The 16701-nt window shown below is 39.6% G+C and overlaps 2 protein-coding genes across 2 annotated transcripts; both read right to left on the reverse strand.

Moving 5' to 3' along the window:
• Positions 1–8608: 8608 nt before the first annotated feature.
• On the reverse strand, positions 8609–12139 carry LOC137190581 (trypsinogen-like protein 3). The gene is made up of 5 exons (XM_067600125.1): positions 12055–12139; positions 11821–11962; positions 10308–10561; positions 9258–9394; positions 8609–9105 (listed from the first exon to the last, which is right to left on the reverse strand). The coding sequence occupies exons 1-5, from the start codon at positions 12092–12094 to the stop codon at positions 8908–8910; spliced, it is 771 nt and encodes a 256-aa protein (XP_067456226.1). The 5' UTR covers positions 12095–12139; the 3' UTR covers positions 8609–8907.
• A 2896-nt stretch (positions 12140–15035) lies between these two features.
• apoc2 (apolipoprotein C-II) lies at positions 15036–16394 on the reverse strand. The gene is made up of 4 exons (XM_067600126.1): positions 16298–16394; positions 16006–16068; positions 15727–15883; positions 15036–15633 (listed from the first exon to the last, which is right to left on the reverse strand). The coding sequence occupies exons 2-4, from the start codon at positions 16052–16054 to the stop codon at positions 15543–15545; spliced, it is 297 nt and encodes a 98-aa protein (XP_067456227.1). The 5' UTR covers positions 16055–16068; positions 16298–16394; the 3' UTR covers positions 15036–15542.
• Between the last annotated feature and the right edge of the window lie 307 nt (positions 16395–16701).

Here is a 16701-nt window from a genome sequence, read left to right on the forward strand (position 1 = left end):
GTGCCGGTGTGTCTACCTGTGTCAAGGTTTTCCTTCGTCTGCATTGCCTGTTTGGTAAGTAAGGAGCCCTGGTGTGTCTCTCAGCTGCAGCCTTATCAGCTTATCAGACCTGCCCACTTCATTGATGGTGGATCAAAGGACATAGCTCTGCAACGCCACACACATGCACAAAGGGGGGAAAAAAGTGTGCACGAGAGGGAGAAAGTGTTTTTGTGTAAGATGTTTTGCAGATGCTGACCCGCTATTAGTGTATATGTTAGTGTAAATTATTTACTCCCTAAATCCCCAGACTTGTCTGCTCTTGCTTGCACTGCCTGGCTGTGTCTGTGTCGTACCACCCTGCAACATCCATATACACACATTGTATTTATGTATACTCATTGGTCAAAACTTTGACCTCAGTGCTTCTGCATGAAGCTCCCCCAACTAAAATAGTTTTGGAGAATCTTGAGAGAGATTTCTGGTGCTCTGGTCATGACCTGTACTGTATGAATAACTGTGTGAGGGCATGCTTCTTTTCTGAGTAGGGTGAGGGGCAGCAAAGAGGGGCTAACATTCCTTACTAATTGTATGTGTTCCCCACCCCTCCTTCCTCTCAGACTATGTATGTGTGTGATGTCTGTGTTTGTGCTATGTGGCACAGAATGGTTTGGAAAATTGCCACCAAGACTTATGTTTGTGAAGTTGTCCTTCGCCACGCAGGGTCAGAGCCGGGGTTAGGTTTTATGTTTCAAAGGTTAGCTGTTACGCTACAGTAAGAACGAGAAGAGGGTCATAGCAGGGGACACTGATCCAACTGTGATTCTAGTTCAGGGTGCTCTCTGTGTCTTGAAATGTAAAAACCTATATTTGAAGTTAATAATCTGTGACATTGTCCTTATGAATCAGTATTAGTTTAAATTTGCTGCTCTGACCCGTCAGGGGAACTGGTCTTTCCAAGTGGAAATCTTTTGCTGCACAGGAAATGATGCATTTTACTCTTGTGGCAGCAGCAACAGCAATTTGTTTAAAATAAACAGATGAGAAAGAAGTTGATGTTAGCAGGGACTGCCATCATGGCCACTATTCTAGAGTTGTAACTGCGGACTAATCCACAAAAAAGGCATCTTACCCAGTGTTAATGCTCTACTGGATATGTTTAAGACTCATTGTCTGTATGTAATGTTTTGTGAAGACCATTCAAGCTCACATGATGATATCTGACAGGACATTTTGCAAGATAAGTTCAAGTCTCACACTGAAAATCCCCACTGTACCATTAGAATACAGATTTTAGTCAAGGTAAAATTATAACAAATGCATTTTTTTCAATGTATTTTTGACAAGAGGCAGCCAAATCAATTATGTTTCTTTTAAGAAATAAAACAAAACTTAAAATCTCAATCTCAACCTAAAATCAGATACCTCGCCAGTGTAAATTATTTACTCCCAATGCCTTGAGATTCTAATCCCTATTACTTGACTGGTTGGTTAGTCTGGTATTGAATTTGAATTACAATTCTCACAAATAAAAACTTTTTAAACGTGTCAGTGGGTTTTTGTAGAAATCAATTCCTCAGGTTATACAGTTAAAGCATTTTATGTAACAATCAGGTAATTTTATTTTCTTTCAAATGACACGCTTACATGGTCTGCCAGGTGTGAAAAGAGAATCTTACAAAATGATTTATTATTTATGTTTCTCAGGCGTGAAGCAGGAAAACTCACCTACAAAGGGGACCGCTGAGACGAAACAAAGCATGAGCTCACCCAACATATCTTTTGGTAACTCTCAGAAAAGTAACACTGTCTGTGGCATTTTCAGTATTCTGTGGATGACATTTTTCTGCAGGCAGGGAGTTTCCAGGTTTGCAGTGATATACGAGTCAACTCCTCTCCCCTGTGTGACAGACCTATCGATGAGAACAGGATTAGCTCTGGGGAGTTTGTCAGGCTTACCTGGTGTTAGCAACGGGGCATCTCTCTCAGCTTGGGGATGTGTGTGTTTGTGTTACAGAGTTTGTGTCTGTGTGTGTAAGAGGTAATATACATTCCATATTGCCTATTCACCGCAGTGAGCAGCTGTTAACAGCATTACGCACTGTGTATCTGTTTGTGTAGGATCATCGGGTGTTATTTTTCTGTCTCCTTGAAGTTAAGTGTGCCCTCAGGTGAAGCTTTCTTACTGCATTCTTCACACAAACACACACACACACACACACACACACACACACACACACACACACACACACACACGCACACACACACACACACACACACATACACACACACAGGAACATCTTCTCAGACACTTTGAGACATGCTTGAACGCAGGAAACAGCATGTTCTGGTATGTAGCCAGCGCGTTAACCAATCCATAGGGATTACAGGCCTTCCAGAGAAGGAAAGATACATTGGAAAAATTACAGAGTATGAGGGGGGGTGAAGCGCTATGTATCCATGGCAACAGTGCCAGTCCACAGTGTTTTTAGAGAGGTGTATGATGATTGCAAGGGAAGGCAAATGGATTCCCTGTGGGGTTTACCTCTTTGTAGCTGTGGCCCCTTTTTGAGAAAACCATTACTGCAAATGCGTGTGTGTGTGTGTGTGTGTCAGAGAGAGAGAACGGGAGACATTCTGAGTATGTGTTTGTTTGATCTTCCTCAACCCAGCACCATCAATACTAATGCATTATCAGAGTGCACGTGTGTGTGCTCCCCTCCTTCCACATCTGATACACCCAAACATTTCAAATTGATGCAGTTCCATTACTGTATACGTGTAACTGTAGCCACATACATGCACAAACACATCAATATGGCTAATTATTACTTACTTTGTTCTCTCCACCCCCTTTGGGTTTAAAGTTAATGTATTTGTGATACGCAAAAGCACCTTCATTTCCAGGGTCCAAAGTGACAGGGCTATAGTGCAACAAGAACCTGTGACAATGACCACATTAAGGTTGCCTCAGTTTTTTTGTTTTCAGCCTTATAACAGAGGAGAAAATTGGAAAACATAAAAGACCTTCAGTACAGCATTGACTAAATGGTTTGCTCGTTCCCCTGCAAGAATCGTATTTGCTTTCTGGAAGAAATCCAGAGAGGCCAGGTTATGCTATAAACGAATTAGTTATTATGATGTGTTGTCTGAAATCAAAGTGTTTATAGCTGTACTGAGCAACCACATTCAAATGTAGGGATATGGGGATAAAAGCACTTATTTTCAGACAGTATGTCCTAGAAGGCATTCATTGTTTTGCACTCAGTTCACATGAACAGTGGCCAAAATAGTAATTTATCACACAAAAAAGAGCTAGCAAGAGACGTTCAAACACTGTCTCCTTTCTCACCTCTGCACAGGTGGCCAATCACTGTGTGAAGTAGGTGTGGATGTTGGACTGTCAAATTTGGGAAGTGACTGAAATGGTCACACACAGCCACTCTCTATCAGACAGCTCTTAAAGGAACAGTTCAAAGTAGCTCTCTGGGCATGGTTGTGTTTTTTTTGTTTTGCTGTTTGTCTGTTTGTTACCCTTCACTATGTTTTGCATTCAGTTGGTTCATAGAAAATTGTTATCCAAGTGTACTAAGTTGGTGAACACTAACAGATCTCCAATAACAAATAGATATTAAACAAAAAACAGGGTGTGGATACAATATCACAAGCATGTGCACAATTGGTCCTAATACAGTAAAAACTATTCATAATGTTCATTTTGTTCATTGGATAATGAAGCTATAGTGTACAGCATACAGTGTTCCCATATGTGTCCACACCCTGTATGTATGCACTCCTGGCACCACAATGCACTTTGTAGCAGCATTTACTAAACAGCTTGTGTCCACCAAAAAGCACATGCTCATTTAAATTCACAGCGATTTCCCAATATGAATGCATAATGCCTCCCCCACCTCTATCTCTTTCTGTCTTTCACTGTCTCTCAACCACATACACACATACACACACACACACACACACACACACACGCACAGACTGAGGTTGTGTGCGTCGGGGTTGCATTGTGCAGCCGGCATGAGAAAACTCACTGCTCCACTGTAACGGTAACAATGACGGAGAGAGTGGGAGAAAAGCAAAGTAAAACCGAGAGATGGTGTATGTCTGTGTGTGTGTTTGTGTGTGGGTTGGAGGCCACAATATTCATTATCCCATCAGCTACCACATTATCATCATCCACACACACACACACACTCACTCTTATAAACACATGTTTTAACAAAACACGATTTTAATCACTTATTCTCTTGCTCACCACCTCTCATAGACACATCATACACCACATCCCACACATACACACACACGTACACACACACACTGCATCCTCTCAGTGTGCTCTTGTAGCTATTAGGCTAGTATCATTAAAGCTCTTCAGACTAATTATCTCCCCTGATGAGCCACAGGTCTCAATGGGACGACGGGGAGTGATCCGGCATGATTGACTTGGTCTGTGCTATTCTCAATTAGCCATTAGCCTAGCAAACAGAAACACACACACGCACACACACACACACACACACACACACACACACACTAAGTATAATACCCTTATACACATACGCACAAGTGTGTGTTAATATAAGTCAGCTTCCCATATTCATTTGCATCTCTGTGAAAAGACTTGTCAGTTATTAGGAAGAAAAGGTGCATTTGAGTGTGTGTTAGCCACTTTTCCTCTCTCACAAGCCAGGTGCCACAGGGGAATGCTGGGAATGTAAGCCGGTGATGAGTGATGGTGACAGTTTGCCAGAGAAAGAGAGCGATGGAGGGAGATGGAAGGAGGGAGGGAGATGCCTCACATTTACTCCACAGATATTGTACCAACCACTGATAAGCACTGTCACACCCCAGGAAAAAGATTTCTGCCTATGGATCATCGTTCATTTTAATTCCCTCATTAATCAGTGTGTGCCACGGTGTTTGGGCAATTGAGGATGATATTTGCTCTCAATGTGGACCGTGCATGCATACCTGAGTTATGAAAGCCAGAACAGAGAGAAGGAGGAAGGGAGGACAAATAATTTACAGTATGTTGGAAGCAGGGAGTGAGGTAGGCGGAAAGCACCGATGGTTAACCATTAATAACCGTAAGCATATTATAGCCAACTGGGCTGAGAGAGAAGATGCCACAGTCTATCCACAATCTGCAAGTATGTGTATTTGTCTGAAGGTCAGAAATAACAGAAATGGAGAGAGAAGCAGAAATAGAGAAAAAGGAAAGTGCTCAGTGTGAGTCAGACTTGACTCTAGAATTTTTATCAGGGCATAAAAATTCCTCTGGCCACCAAGGTCATCTTGTCTCTATAACTTCTGATTGTGTTGGTCCATTAAATTTTGAGTGGGAGCTTAGGAGGATGCATCAGCTGCAGGCCAAGAGACAAGGTGTCATTCTGATCATTATTTTTATGGAAATTATATATAGTGATGACAATGTCGTTTGTCGGTCGGTCCACCACTTATATCAAGAAATAGCACCTATTGGTTGGATTGCCATTAAAATTGGTACAGATATCCATGATGCCCAGAGGATAAATCCTTCTGATTCCTGACTTTTATTGTAGCATTGTATTGTACCATGAAGTCAACATTTTTGGTTTTGAGGAATGTCTTGACAACTATCAGATGGATTATCACAAAATTTGATTCAGACATTCATGTTCCCCACAGAATGAACTGCAATAACTTCCATGATCCCAAGCAAATTTTTGCTTGTTGAATACTTTGGTTTGACCAAACACCTGCAAAACTAAAGACATTCTTATCAGCTTCAGCCATACTTTACTACTAATTAGCAAATGTTTACATGCTTACATGCCAAACTAAGATGGTGAACATACCTGCTAAACATCAGCATGTCAGTATACTCACTGTTAGCATGCTGCTAGCATGGCTGTAGAGTCTTAATCTTTATAGGACAGTTAAAACCTTCAAGGAGCTGTTGGTTCTTATCAAACATCATATACTGTATTAGGCATCTCCTTCCTACTCTATTTCAGATAGAACTTACAGAGTAGAAATGTGGTGTTTGCAGAAGCACATAAGATAACCAAATCAGATTACGACTTCAGGTGAAAAAATTATTAGGGAGATACTTTGTGTCTCTAAAGCAGCCTGGTAAACCAAGAACTACACCCTCTACACAGGGATAAAGCCCACATACTACAACAAACTGCAGATAAGTTGGGAGTCTGTATACAGAGACGCCATGAAGGTATTTGAGGGGAAATCTTACAGGATTTCAGGATTACTGAATTGGATTTCCTGCTCGAGGGAAAAATAGAAGTATCTTTTGTATCTTTTACAAAAGCTAGTAATTAACAACGCAGTCGCTATTACATTAAATTGGTGTAAGTCAAATACCCTTGAGTTATAAACAATGCTATCCAATTCAAAAGACAAAACAAACACAAACAACAGCTCTTAAAACCCACACCAATTAATATCACACTGCTTCCTAAAATGACATCCCAGTTACCAAAGTCAGCCCACTCAGTTTGCCGTATGTCTCCCACTGAGGTGGAAGAAGAGGGAGTGAGGAAAGGGAGAGAAGTGTTGAGAACAGATGGCGGAGTGGCCTCTATGTTCAACTGCCTGGAAGATTATGGACACAGCTGTCAGTCACTTTGCATGTAAGTGTGTGTATGTGTGTGTGTGTGTGTGCACGTTTGAGTTGGTGTATGTATGCTGTGTCTGTACTTTGTATGAGTGTGTGTGTGTGTGTGTGTGTGCCATTAACTCTCAAATGTTTTCTCTGGTTCCTTTGTACTCAGTGTGTCTTGGTAGTGTTACATTATATCCATGTGTTAATTGCTATAACATATTTTTGTGAATGCACTGGTGTCATGGCAGAGCTCAGATCTCGGATCAGAGTTCATACAAAACCTTGCAAAGAATGCAAGATTCATGTCACCTGTTCACCCTGTCATGAACACAGTCTCTCTCTCTCTCTCTCTCTCTCTCTCTCTCTCTCTCTCTCTCTCTCTCTGTCTATCTCATTCTTCTCTGTTTGGCTCAATGTTTCTTAATTATTGAGCTTTAACACCATCTAGTGGTTCTTCACATTAATGCAGCTCCCCATTTGTCATGGCAGCATTTGCACAATGGAATATTCCCAGTCACACCTGATTACCAGGCTCATTCCATTTGACATAATTTCATTTCATTTCATTAGATTCTGTAATAAACAGAAATGAATTGTTTTATCCCAAAATAAGATTTCTATAATTTGCTGCAGAAGAAGCTGTAAACACAACAGAGAGCCTATTAACACATGTATGCAGAAACTGAGCAACATTAGCATTTTTTGGAGTCATATGTCCACCATTTTTTAATGAAAACAGTTGCCTGCTCCGGCTAGAAAAAAATGCTAATGAGGATGAAGAGAATGAACCAAAACTATTTTTGCTGATGCTAATCAAGTATAATGTTTACCACAGTCACCAACTTAGTTTAGCATCTTAGCATGCAAACATTTTCTAATTAGCACTTAACAAAAAGTACATCTGAGGCCCATTAAGTGATTTAATTATGACCACAGATATTTCACAGAATAAGGGAAAGCTTTGACTTGCTGGTGGTAATAGAGGTACTGTCAGGGCAGGGAAAACGTGACTTGGATTCATCCTCTGGGCACCATGGATATCTGTACTAAATTTCATGGAAATCCATCCGATAGTTGTCAAAACATTTCACTAAATGCCAAAAATAGCAACCTGCTGGTGGTGTAAACTCAGTGGAATTAATCCTCTGAGGACCATAGAATGTCTGTACAAAATTTCATGGTACATCTAATGGGTGTTGAGACTGACTGATCAACAGACTTACATTGCCATCTGTAGAGCCATGCCTCTAGCATGGCTAAAAATATTTCAGTCAAACCTCCCTGCCCTTCCATGTGCTTACATGGAAAGCCTAAGGCAGGGAGAGCAGCAGCAAAGGCCCCAGGTACTGAGCAGAGCATGCAACAGTGACAACAGAAATGACATTGATTCAGTCAGACACAGCATGTAAAGCAAAAACTGGGGTGGAGGTGGCTTGCAAGGTGGCTTGCAGAGGAAGCAGCAAGGGTAGGCAGACTAAAGCAGTTTAAATAAGGTGCCTTGTATAAGATTTGCCAATTGAATGCATAGAAGAGAATCAATTGAGCCATCAGCTGATGTGGGCTGACTTTGAGATCAGCTGCTATCAGCTGATATAGGCTGGGTTTGTGAGATGAGCTTGACTTTGTGGCCTGCCTGAACTAACGCTATGCTTAATTTATTAGTGTAGCTTTAAACACCGTTTTAGTTCTCATTTATTGTTTTTCAGAACAGCAATAGCTGGTTTCACATATTTGGGTTAAAAAAGCTGCTAGTCCTTTAGTCAAGGAGCCAGCAGTCACAAGACTTATAGATTTTAGTGTATGTGGAGCTGAAACAAATATTCACTGTCATGTCTAATTCACTGTCACTGTCAAAGACACAGTAGCGTGTGTGAAGTTATGATCTAGCATGAGAAAATCAGAGCTGATTAGCAGCAGCTAGCCAGCTGTGAAAACGGATTGCTGAGGCAAATGAGGAAAAAGGAAGAGTCACGGAGTAAATTGTGTATTAAAATTCATGAATACAACATGAAGCATTTGAACACGTTATTATTTTATTTTTTAGTTGTTTATATATACATCTTTGAGTTTGCATGCAGCTTTTCCTGCTGCTTCTTAGCTTAGCATAGGATTTGCATGTGCGACAGCTACAAAATGTTCATAAATATTCCTACATATTTACATCAGTTAATCTTACCTAGAGTATAACTTCACAAAATGCAATAGTTTTGTGTCTTGCTTAACTGACTTAGAGGTCAACCCTAAAAGTTTGGTTCTAGCATGGTTTTCATAACACTAAACCTACCATGCAAAGTGGTCAGGAGCAGCGTTCATAATAGTGTTTGCATCCTTGGAGTGGTTTCAGTTGGCAGAATGGGTATGTAACTGTCCCTCACATTGTTGATCCAGTCATTGTACATGCACAGCTTGGTGTAGACACTTGGGTCAGCTGGGTTTCTGCAGCCATGTCTGAACCACTGCACACCCTGCAGCTGGCCATCGCACACCATCACACTGCCACCATTATTCTGAAAAATGGAGATAGAATAGGAGACTCTGTTGCTGTTGTTCATGGTAAATTCATGCCAATAAGTGAGTTGAAATGACAACGACAATGCTATGAATACAGTAGAAGGCGGGAAACTGAGGAAGAGTTTCTTTGGGTTGTGCCCATGCTCACCATGCAGTTATCTGTGTTTACTTGACCAGCGCAGACCATGAAAGGGCTCCAGTACAGGTACTCAGGGAAAGTGTTCATACAAGTCTGGTCATCCACAACAGGCACAGTTATACACTTCAGGCTTTGAGGAGGCTCATCTGTTTTGAGGAGGAAGATGAAGGTGGGTTCTTACTCTGACACAGTGAAATAACGTACTTCAAATCAGGTTTCTCATCTGAATCTGTAACATAAGTACAATTTAGCAGTTGTGATATATTCTGTACGACACCCATCAATCTGCTACTCATTCTACAACAAAGTTTCCTTCTTTTTTGTATGCAAGTGTATGGATTACTTCCCATTTTCATGCATTGCCACTTCTTGCACTGGAGCATAAGGTCTAAACCTTGAGCGAATACTATTTTCAAGGTCTACCTCTTTTAATTAGTCTTGATCACTGACAGGGCATTTTGACAGGCAATTAGAAACTCCTCTGATTAAAGAAAGCCATTTTTAGCTGTTTTTAAAATAGTTGGTCCATGCCTTGTTAGACCTGCAATGACTAGAATATTGATTAGGTTTTATCGTGAGGACATTTTCACCTGCTGATCAGAATGAAACCTTTCCCTGAGACACTGTGAAAATAGTGTTGGTGCTACAATTTGTAAGCGAATGAGGATACACATCATAAGCACATTTCTTCCAAGTCCAGAGAGCAATAATGCATATCAACAACTGATGGAGATTAAACATGGCAACAGGCTAATAAAAGACAAGAAAAAGACTGCATGTCAATGTAAACAATGCAGGTTTACAAATGATTTATGAGGAAGGAAATGCATCCAGCATCTTTGTCAGGCCTTATACACACAACATATTTGATGAGAAATATTTAAAAAAATATATATTAGGACAGATATTCATAAGAAAGCATGAATAAAAATCTTGTAGAACAGGGAATACTTGGACTGGATTGGGGAACACTGGTTTATAAAGCAATGTACTAAATTCTAATGTGGTCATAAGTTAATGAGGTGTAAAAGCCATAGTAGCACCTTTAAATCCACTTACATTGATTTGGGATGGTGGAGCCCCAGCCGCTGACATAGCAGGTCTGTCCAGGCTGTGGGCAGTGGCTGGGCAGACGGATGGGGTGGACATACTGGGTAAAGCGGGCGGGCTTAGCCAGACGGACCATTGTGAGGCTGTGGAGGGGTGAGCGGTAGGGGCTGTGACGGATTACCTCAGCAACATGAATGTGCTGCTCAGTGCCCTCCTCCACTGTCACGTCATGTTCCCCAAGAGATGCAATGGTACTGTAAGATCTGCAGAGGACAAAGAAAGAGGAGAGGGAGAAGGAGACACACAGAGAAGAAAGACTTAATTTATTAAGCTCAGGCCGACCTTTCAGGCCTCAGGCAGAAACAAGACCATGACCAAGGAACAGTGAGCCTTAATCAGATATGAGCAGCAGGTTAATCAGTGTGATATAATTAAGCTGGGACACACATTTGTAGTGTAGAACAATATAAAGCCTTTCTAACTGCCAAAGAACAGCATAATCACAGAGCTAAACAAGAAGACAAATTACTACACAACCAGCTGATTGACTCATTTGCTGACACAAGACAAATTATAATGAGTCGATTAATCAATTATGAATCTATTGTTCTGATAATTGATTTGAGTCATATTTTTAAGAAAAAGTTCTTAGATGAGATTAGATTCTGGCTTCTCAGATGTGAATAGTTACTGGTTTATTTATGATTGTAAATTGAATATCTTTGAATTATGGACTATTGGTTGGGACAAAAGAAGACATTTGAGAACGTCACCTTGGACTTTGGGAAACAGTGATCAACATTTTTCACCATTTTCTGACATTTTATAAACACTAAAGGTTAATTGATTAATTGAGAAAATAATCAACAGATTAATAATATCAATTAAAAATTAGCTGCAGCCCTATAGTGATGTATTCTCTTGCAATTGTTTATTAGGAAGTATTAGCACAGCATATGCAGTGCTGCAAAATGATCAAACTAGCAATGACAATATCTGACCTATTCATAAGTCACTTTTGTGAGGGAAAGTTTAAAAAATGCAAGGTATTTTGCTTGTTAATCTCTTCAGGAAAACTATGTGAGACATTGGGAGAGCTGCAGGTTGAAGGTCAGGCTGTAAATGCTGCAGCAATTGAATTAATAGTAGAAAATGCTAGATTTAATTAAAACATGGTTGAAAAAATGGTTAACAAAACTGATTATAACAAGCACCTTATCCAGGTTTTCCCAAGCAGAGATATGATTTTACTGCTGATAATTTGGGAAAACTGGCTGCACATCAAATTTTAGTGGTGCTATTAGAATAAAACACTGTTTAACAGGAACAAATTAAACTCTTTACATCAAATGTTATGTTAACTCATAACCCTGAAAAGTGTAACAGTCATAAAAAAAAACAAGTCAACAAGTAAAAGATGTGGCAAATGTTCAGTTCAGGGAAACAAGAAACCACAAATTATGATTTTCACTCAACACCAGCAGTACTCATTTGGATTTGCTCCAACAGCACTGGTACCTACGTGGGTGCACAGTCAAAGGAGGTTACAAGCCACCACTCATCGATAAGAGCACCACTGCAGGATACTCCTCCACCATGCAGATAGACCTGCCAGGGTCTGGAGTGAGGCTGACATGTCTTGTAGTCCTCCAGGGGAGATGCTCCTGTAACACACCAACAACAGCAAAGTGAAACTGAGTGACTTTTCTACACTATTACTTTTTTGTCATTTAGACACTGCACAGTAAATATCTACCTGCAAGCCCCAAAGCAACCACTAGAAGGAGAAGATTCATGCTGTATGTCTTGTTGTTGTATTGTCTTCTGTAGCTGGAATAGTGTGTCAGTCTGTCCTATTTATAACTGCAAGATTTTTAGAGGACAGAGGGAGGAACATATAATACTGTTTTCTGGCGTAATTTCCCATTTAGCCATAACCTTTGTAATAATCTTATCAGAGAAGTTTTCAGAAACCTCTGTCACAATACGTTCAGTAAGCGGGACACACCTTGTTTCCTGTAACTTTTTTATTAAGAACAAGGAGGAAACCCATTTACAGTGTACAAAAGATATCTGTGAGACATCTTACATCACATTTATTGTTCTATGTTTTGGCAGTACACAGATTATTTTGGTTTATAGTGGGCTGTATTAAAACCATTTTTTATGGTTAGTCTTTGCTAAGTGCACATTGAAATGGAGAATGGTGTCATAGATAAATGAACAAAGCTTTTGTAGTACTACCGGAAGAAATAATAAAGGAGATAAGAGTAGAGATACCATGTCCACTGCTGTTCATAAAGTTAACACTTTACCATGACGCAATTTTAAAATCCTTGTCTTAATAAAACATCACATATAGCTCAACTCTAAATGCCCTCCTGTAGGGTTTTGCTTGAGAAACCAAAATATTTGCCAATATTGATCTCGACTCCTTTAAGACTCAAACATATTCTAAGTTGATAAATAATGACTTTTTAAATAATTCAGGTACTGTCACAAGGCCGGATAACATTTTATAAGCTAATTTTTTGTGACAATATTCAATGAGTGAAGTACAAGTTGTGATATTTGGGCTAAGGAACAAATGGTGAAATATTTACATGACTTAATGTTTTTAAGGTGCAGACTTTTGACTAAAAGGTCAATTTGACCTCAAACATAAAACATCAAGAAATATCAATGTTTTGCATATCATTTGTTTCCTTAGTAATTCTTTTGTTGACACTATGGGCACAGGTAGTGATCTGAGATTATCCTGTATCCTGTGTGTTGTATATCCCCCCTTCTCCTCTCTCACCTACACATACATTTATACCCATGTCTACACACACTCACTGGGTCCAAGTGCACCTGGAAGCACTGGATGTACACACTCACTTCACAGGACAGTCCCTTTTAGGTGCAACATCTCCAAAAGCACTTAAGTATAGCGATGTGATAGGTGGACAGTTGTAAATATAGATAACATTCCCCCCAATTTAAAATTGAGATTAAAATCTAATCTGTCAAAGCAAATATCATTGTTATCCTGTGAAAAACATCCCTGTTCTCAACTGTGTGACAATGCATTTTTCAGATAATCCAGTAAGGGTTCTAAATTATACATTTGTCTTAATAATTAGGAGAAATAACCCATAAAGAAAAATTTCAAAGTTACCAAATTTGGAGACACATTGTTTTCAGTAAACAGTGACAGTGTGTAACATTGACACACACAACACAAAAAAGAGTAAGCTTTTAAGTAAGTTTTGATCACAAGTGATATCCTTCTTTGACATCAATAATTTGATTTTGTTTCTGTTTTGTAGCACATTTGCTGCCAGATTAAATGAAATATGTGTCAAAGCCAAGTCTGATGACAAGAGACAACTATGAGACAAATTCTGATACCTAACACAGAATGCAAAGCTTCTCAAATTGATGCAGTCTAGACAGATCTAGACAAAAATACATAGAGGGCTGGATATTTATTTGTGTTAGTAGAGGTACAATAACAGTAGTAGTGCATATACAGTGAGGTCCACTTTATTGGGTACACCTGTGAAATCTAATGCGATCCAGCTCTGCCATAAATTCTACTTTTACGAAGCTTATACATTTTTTGTTTTTGCTGACATTGTCAGAGAGGTGATCATTCTACTTTATATTTATTATTAAGGTCATAGTGGGTGGTGGTGGTGCACTGGGAGATTAAGAGACTTTTCAGTATAATGCACTCCAGTACACCACCACCACCCACCCACTACGACCTCAATAATAAAGTAGAATTATCACCTTTCTGACAATGTCAGCATGATTCCCCTCACTGTAGGGGTCAAACATATATATATATATGCTTGACCCCTACAGTGAGAGGCTCTGTTATGCCTTGTGGGGGCATTTTGCTGGCATGGTTTGGGTCCACTTGTCCCCTTAGAGGGAAGGGTCACTGCAAATCAATACAAAGTTGTTCTGAATGATCACCTTTATCCTATGATGAAACATTTCTATCCTGATTGGAGTGATCTCTTTCAGGATGACAATGCCGAAATTCATAGGGCACAAAGGGTCACTGAATGGTTTGATGAGTATAAAAGTGATGTGAATCATACACTATAGCCTTCGCAGTCACCAGATCTCAACCCTATTGAACACCTATGGGAGATTTTGGATTGATGTGTGATTGTTGGTTTTTCCTCTCTCTCTCTATATATATATATACATATTATAGATATACTGTAGATAGATATAGGTGTATAAATATATATAGTTATATAAATATATAGACATATCTCTTGTTAAAGATGATACTTGAAAGCAAATTGGTAATTGATTTTGTTTGTTTGTGTTGCTTGTAGATTCAAAAGAGGCCACATGTTGCAGATTTATGCATTCATTAAAAAATCACAACATTCTAATATCACTCTTTGTCAAAATCCACAGAGCAAACTTCACAGTCTTTGTTGTTTATACATCCCTGTTGCTCGCTTTGCACTCAGATTGTACATGTTGTTCCTTTTCATCTATTATTAATTGCAACAGAAGCCTCTCTTCTGGTGCTGCCTCAGCTGATAAAAGTCTGGTGCCTCATTGAAGATTCATACAGACATAAACATGTGATTCTTTGCATCAGTGAGATAAAAGAAAACACAGGTCTTACACAAACAGACAGCAGCAATATGCACAATTTAGCATTTCAAACATATTTTTTTTCACAAAGTAATTTCTTGGTCATTTATCAACCACAGACAACAGTTTAAGTATAAATATTTTATTTCAAGATATGACAAATATTTAAATGCATTCAGGCTGGATGGTGGGATGACCATTAGAGGCAACCAAGAGGTAACCAAAACACCAGTAGGTGGCGTGAGAGAATTAAATTATTTGCATTATTTTCATGGCTGGATGTTTTCTAATTTGGAGACCCATGAAGAAAATCTTTCCTTTGCTTATGCTGGCCAAGTTGTTCTGTCCAGTGTCTTCTGTGCAAGCTGTTAGTTGTTTGTTTCAAAGGATTACAGTCCCTGTTGGGTGTTTATCACCATTTACCACCAGTGCAGTGGCCCAAGAAAGCCCCTCAAAGAGCACTGGGTCCATTATTTTTGAAGATGCAGTTTGAAGTTTTGAGGCTTGGGTGAGGGGAGATATGGCCAAGTTCAGAATGTCAAATGTTGTTTTTTGGCCTTTAGATGGCCTTGAGCTTGAAAGTTCATACGCTGTCACACTGGATAGCTGAAGTCACTGGAAATCAATTTTTGTTTACTGTTGTTGGTAAAAGATGTGGTAAAGCTGGTCCTGCACTATGCCAGCATAGGTGCTCACGACTGTAGTGGTGTCGGTGTAAAGATTCCTATGGGCAACACACCAAAAGAGAACAGTTTTATATATGAATTCAAACTTTTCCAAATTGAGCACATATTGTTTTAAGTTTAAAATCTCTTACTTTGCCTTCTCCTCGAGCTTCAGGCCCCTGATGCTATCCAGGTATCCACTGGCAGTGTTGATGGCTTCGTCATAGTAGGACTTGACGGTATCGGTGATCTTGCTAAGGGTCCCCTGCTCCTCCTCAGTCTGCCTCGTCACACGGAAGCTTTCAGCACCTGAATGAAAACAGGTCAGAGGGGTCAGTGGGTACCATAGTATATCGGGAAAACAAAGGATATTTTTTAGCATCAATTTATCCTGTTTCAAATTGAATTTCATGGTCTGAGAGTGCACTTACTGAGAGCGAGGAGTGCAACCAGCACAGTAATAACCAGCAGCTTATTCATGTTGTCACTCGTATCTGCGAGTAGAGAGAATAAAGAGAGCAGACTGACATTTAAAGCTTACCTCACTTTATCCACTAAGGTGAGACATAGTCTTAGATTTTTCCCTCCCATGTGTAGTTGAACATACAGCTCAAGTCTCAAAATATTTAAATCTTTTTGAGCTTTTTTCATAACATTTATGCATTTCTGAGACTCTTACATTCCATCCCATTCAGTAATTAAAGTAAATATGGCAATACTCACTGTATTCCCCTGCAGAAATGACTGTGATGAAGAAAACAGAGTAAGAGCCACTGTTGGCCTGACCTGTTTATATAGGAGCGTAAATGTGTTGACTTGTCGCTCACAGAGCCAAAGTGCAATGTGTGGGAGATAAACCTGCGCTGTTGTCTGCTGAGTGTTTGTGGGACAATGAGTGAAATTGTGTCTTGATAAATCAGACATTGCGGCTATCTATGTAAATATGAGGATGATGAGTAAAGCGTCAAAGGGGACTTTAAATGTCATCAACTGCCAGTTAGGAATTTAGTCGGACTTGATTTAATTTGAGCAGCAGTTGATGAGGGAGCATTGTGTTAGTACATTTCCCACTGACTCTATGTTTATGACGCTAACTTCAAATACGGCGCAATCAATTATTTTCGATT

This window comes from Thunnus thynnus, chromosome 10 (assembly GCF_963924715.1).
Source record: "Thunnus thynnus chromosome 10, fThuThy2.1, whole genome shotgun sequence".
In the NCBI taxonomy this organism is placed as follows: Eukaryota; Metazoa; Chordata; class Actinopteri; order Scombriformes; family Scombridae; genus Thunnus; species Thunnus thynnus.

Bases quoted from the DNA above. Each gene is read 5' to 3' on its own strand.
- apoc2 (XM_067600126.1), bottom strand. From the start codon at position 16,054: ATGAATAAGCTGCTGGTTATTACTGTGCTGGTTGCACTCCTCGCTCTC. The intron at 15,884-16,005 runs GTAAGTGCACTC...GTTTTCATTCAG, and splicing joins GGTTGCACTCCTCGCTCTCA to GTGCTGAAAGCTTCCGTGTG. The intron at 15,634-15,726 runs GTAAGAGATTTT...TGTTGCCCATAG, and splicing joins AAGCTCGAGGAGAAGGCAAA to GAATCTTTACACCGACACCA.
- LOC137190581 (XM_067600125.1), bottom strand. From the start codon at position 12,094: ATGAATCTTCTCCTTCTAGTGGTTGCTTTGGGGCTTGCAG. The intron at 10,562-11,820 runs GTAGGTACCAGT...TGTCCTCTGCAG, and splicing joins TCCTTTGACTGTGCACCCAC to ATCTTACAGTACCATTGCAT. The intron at 9,395-10,307 runs GTAAGTGGATTT...TCCTCAAAACAG, and splicing joins CTCCACCATCCCAAATCAAT to ATGAGCCTCCTCAAAGCCTG.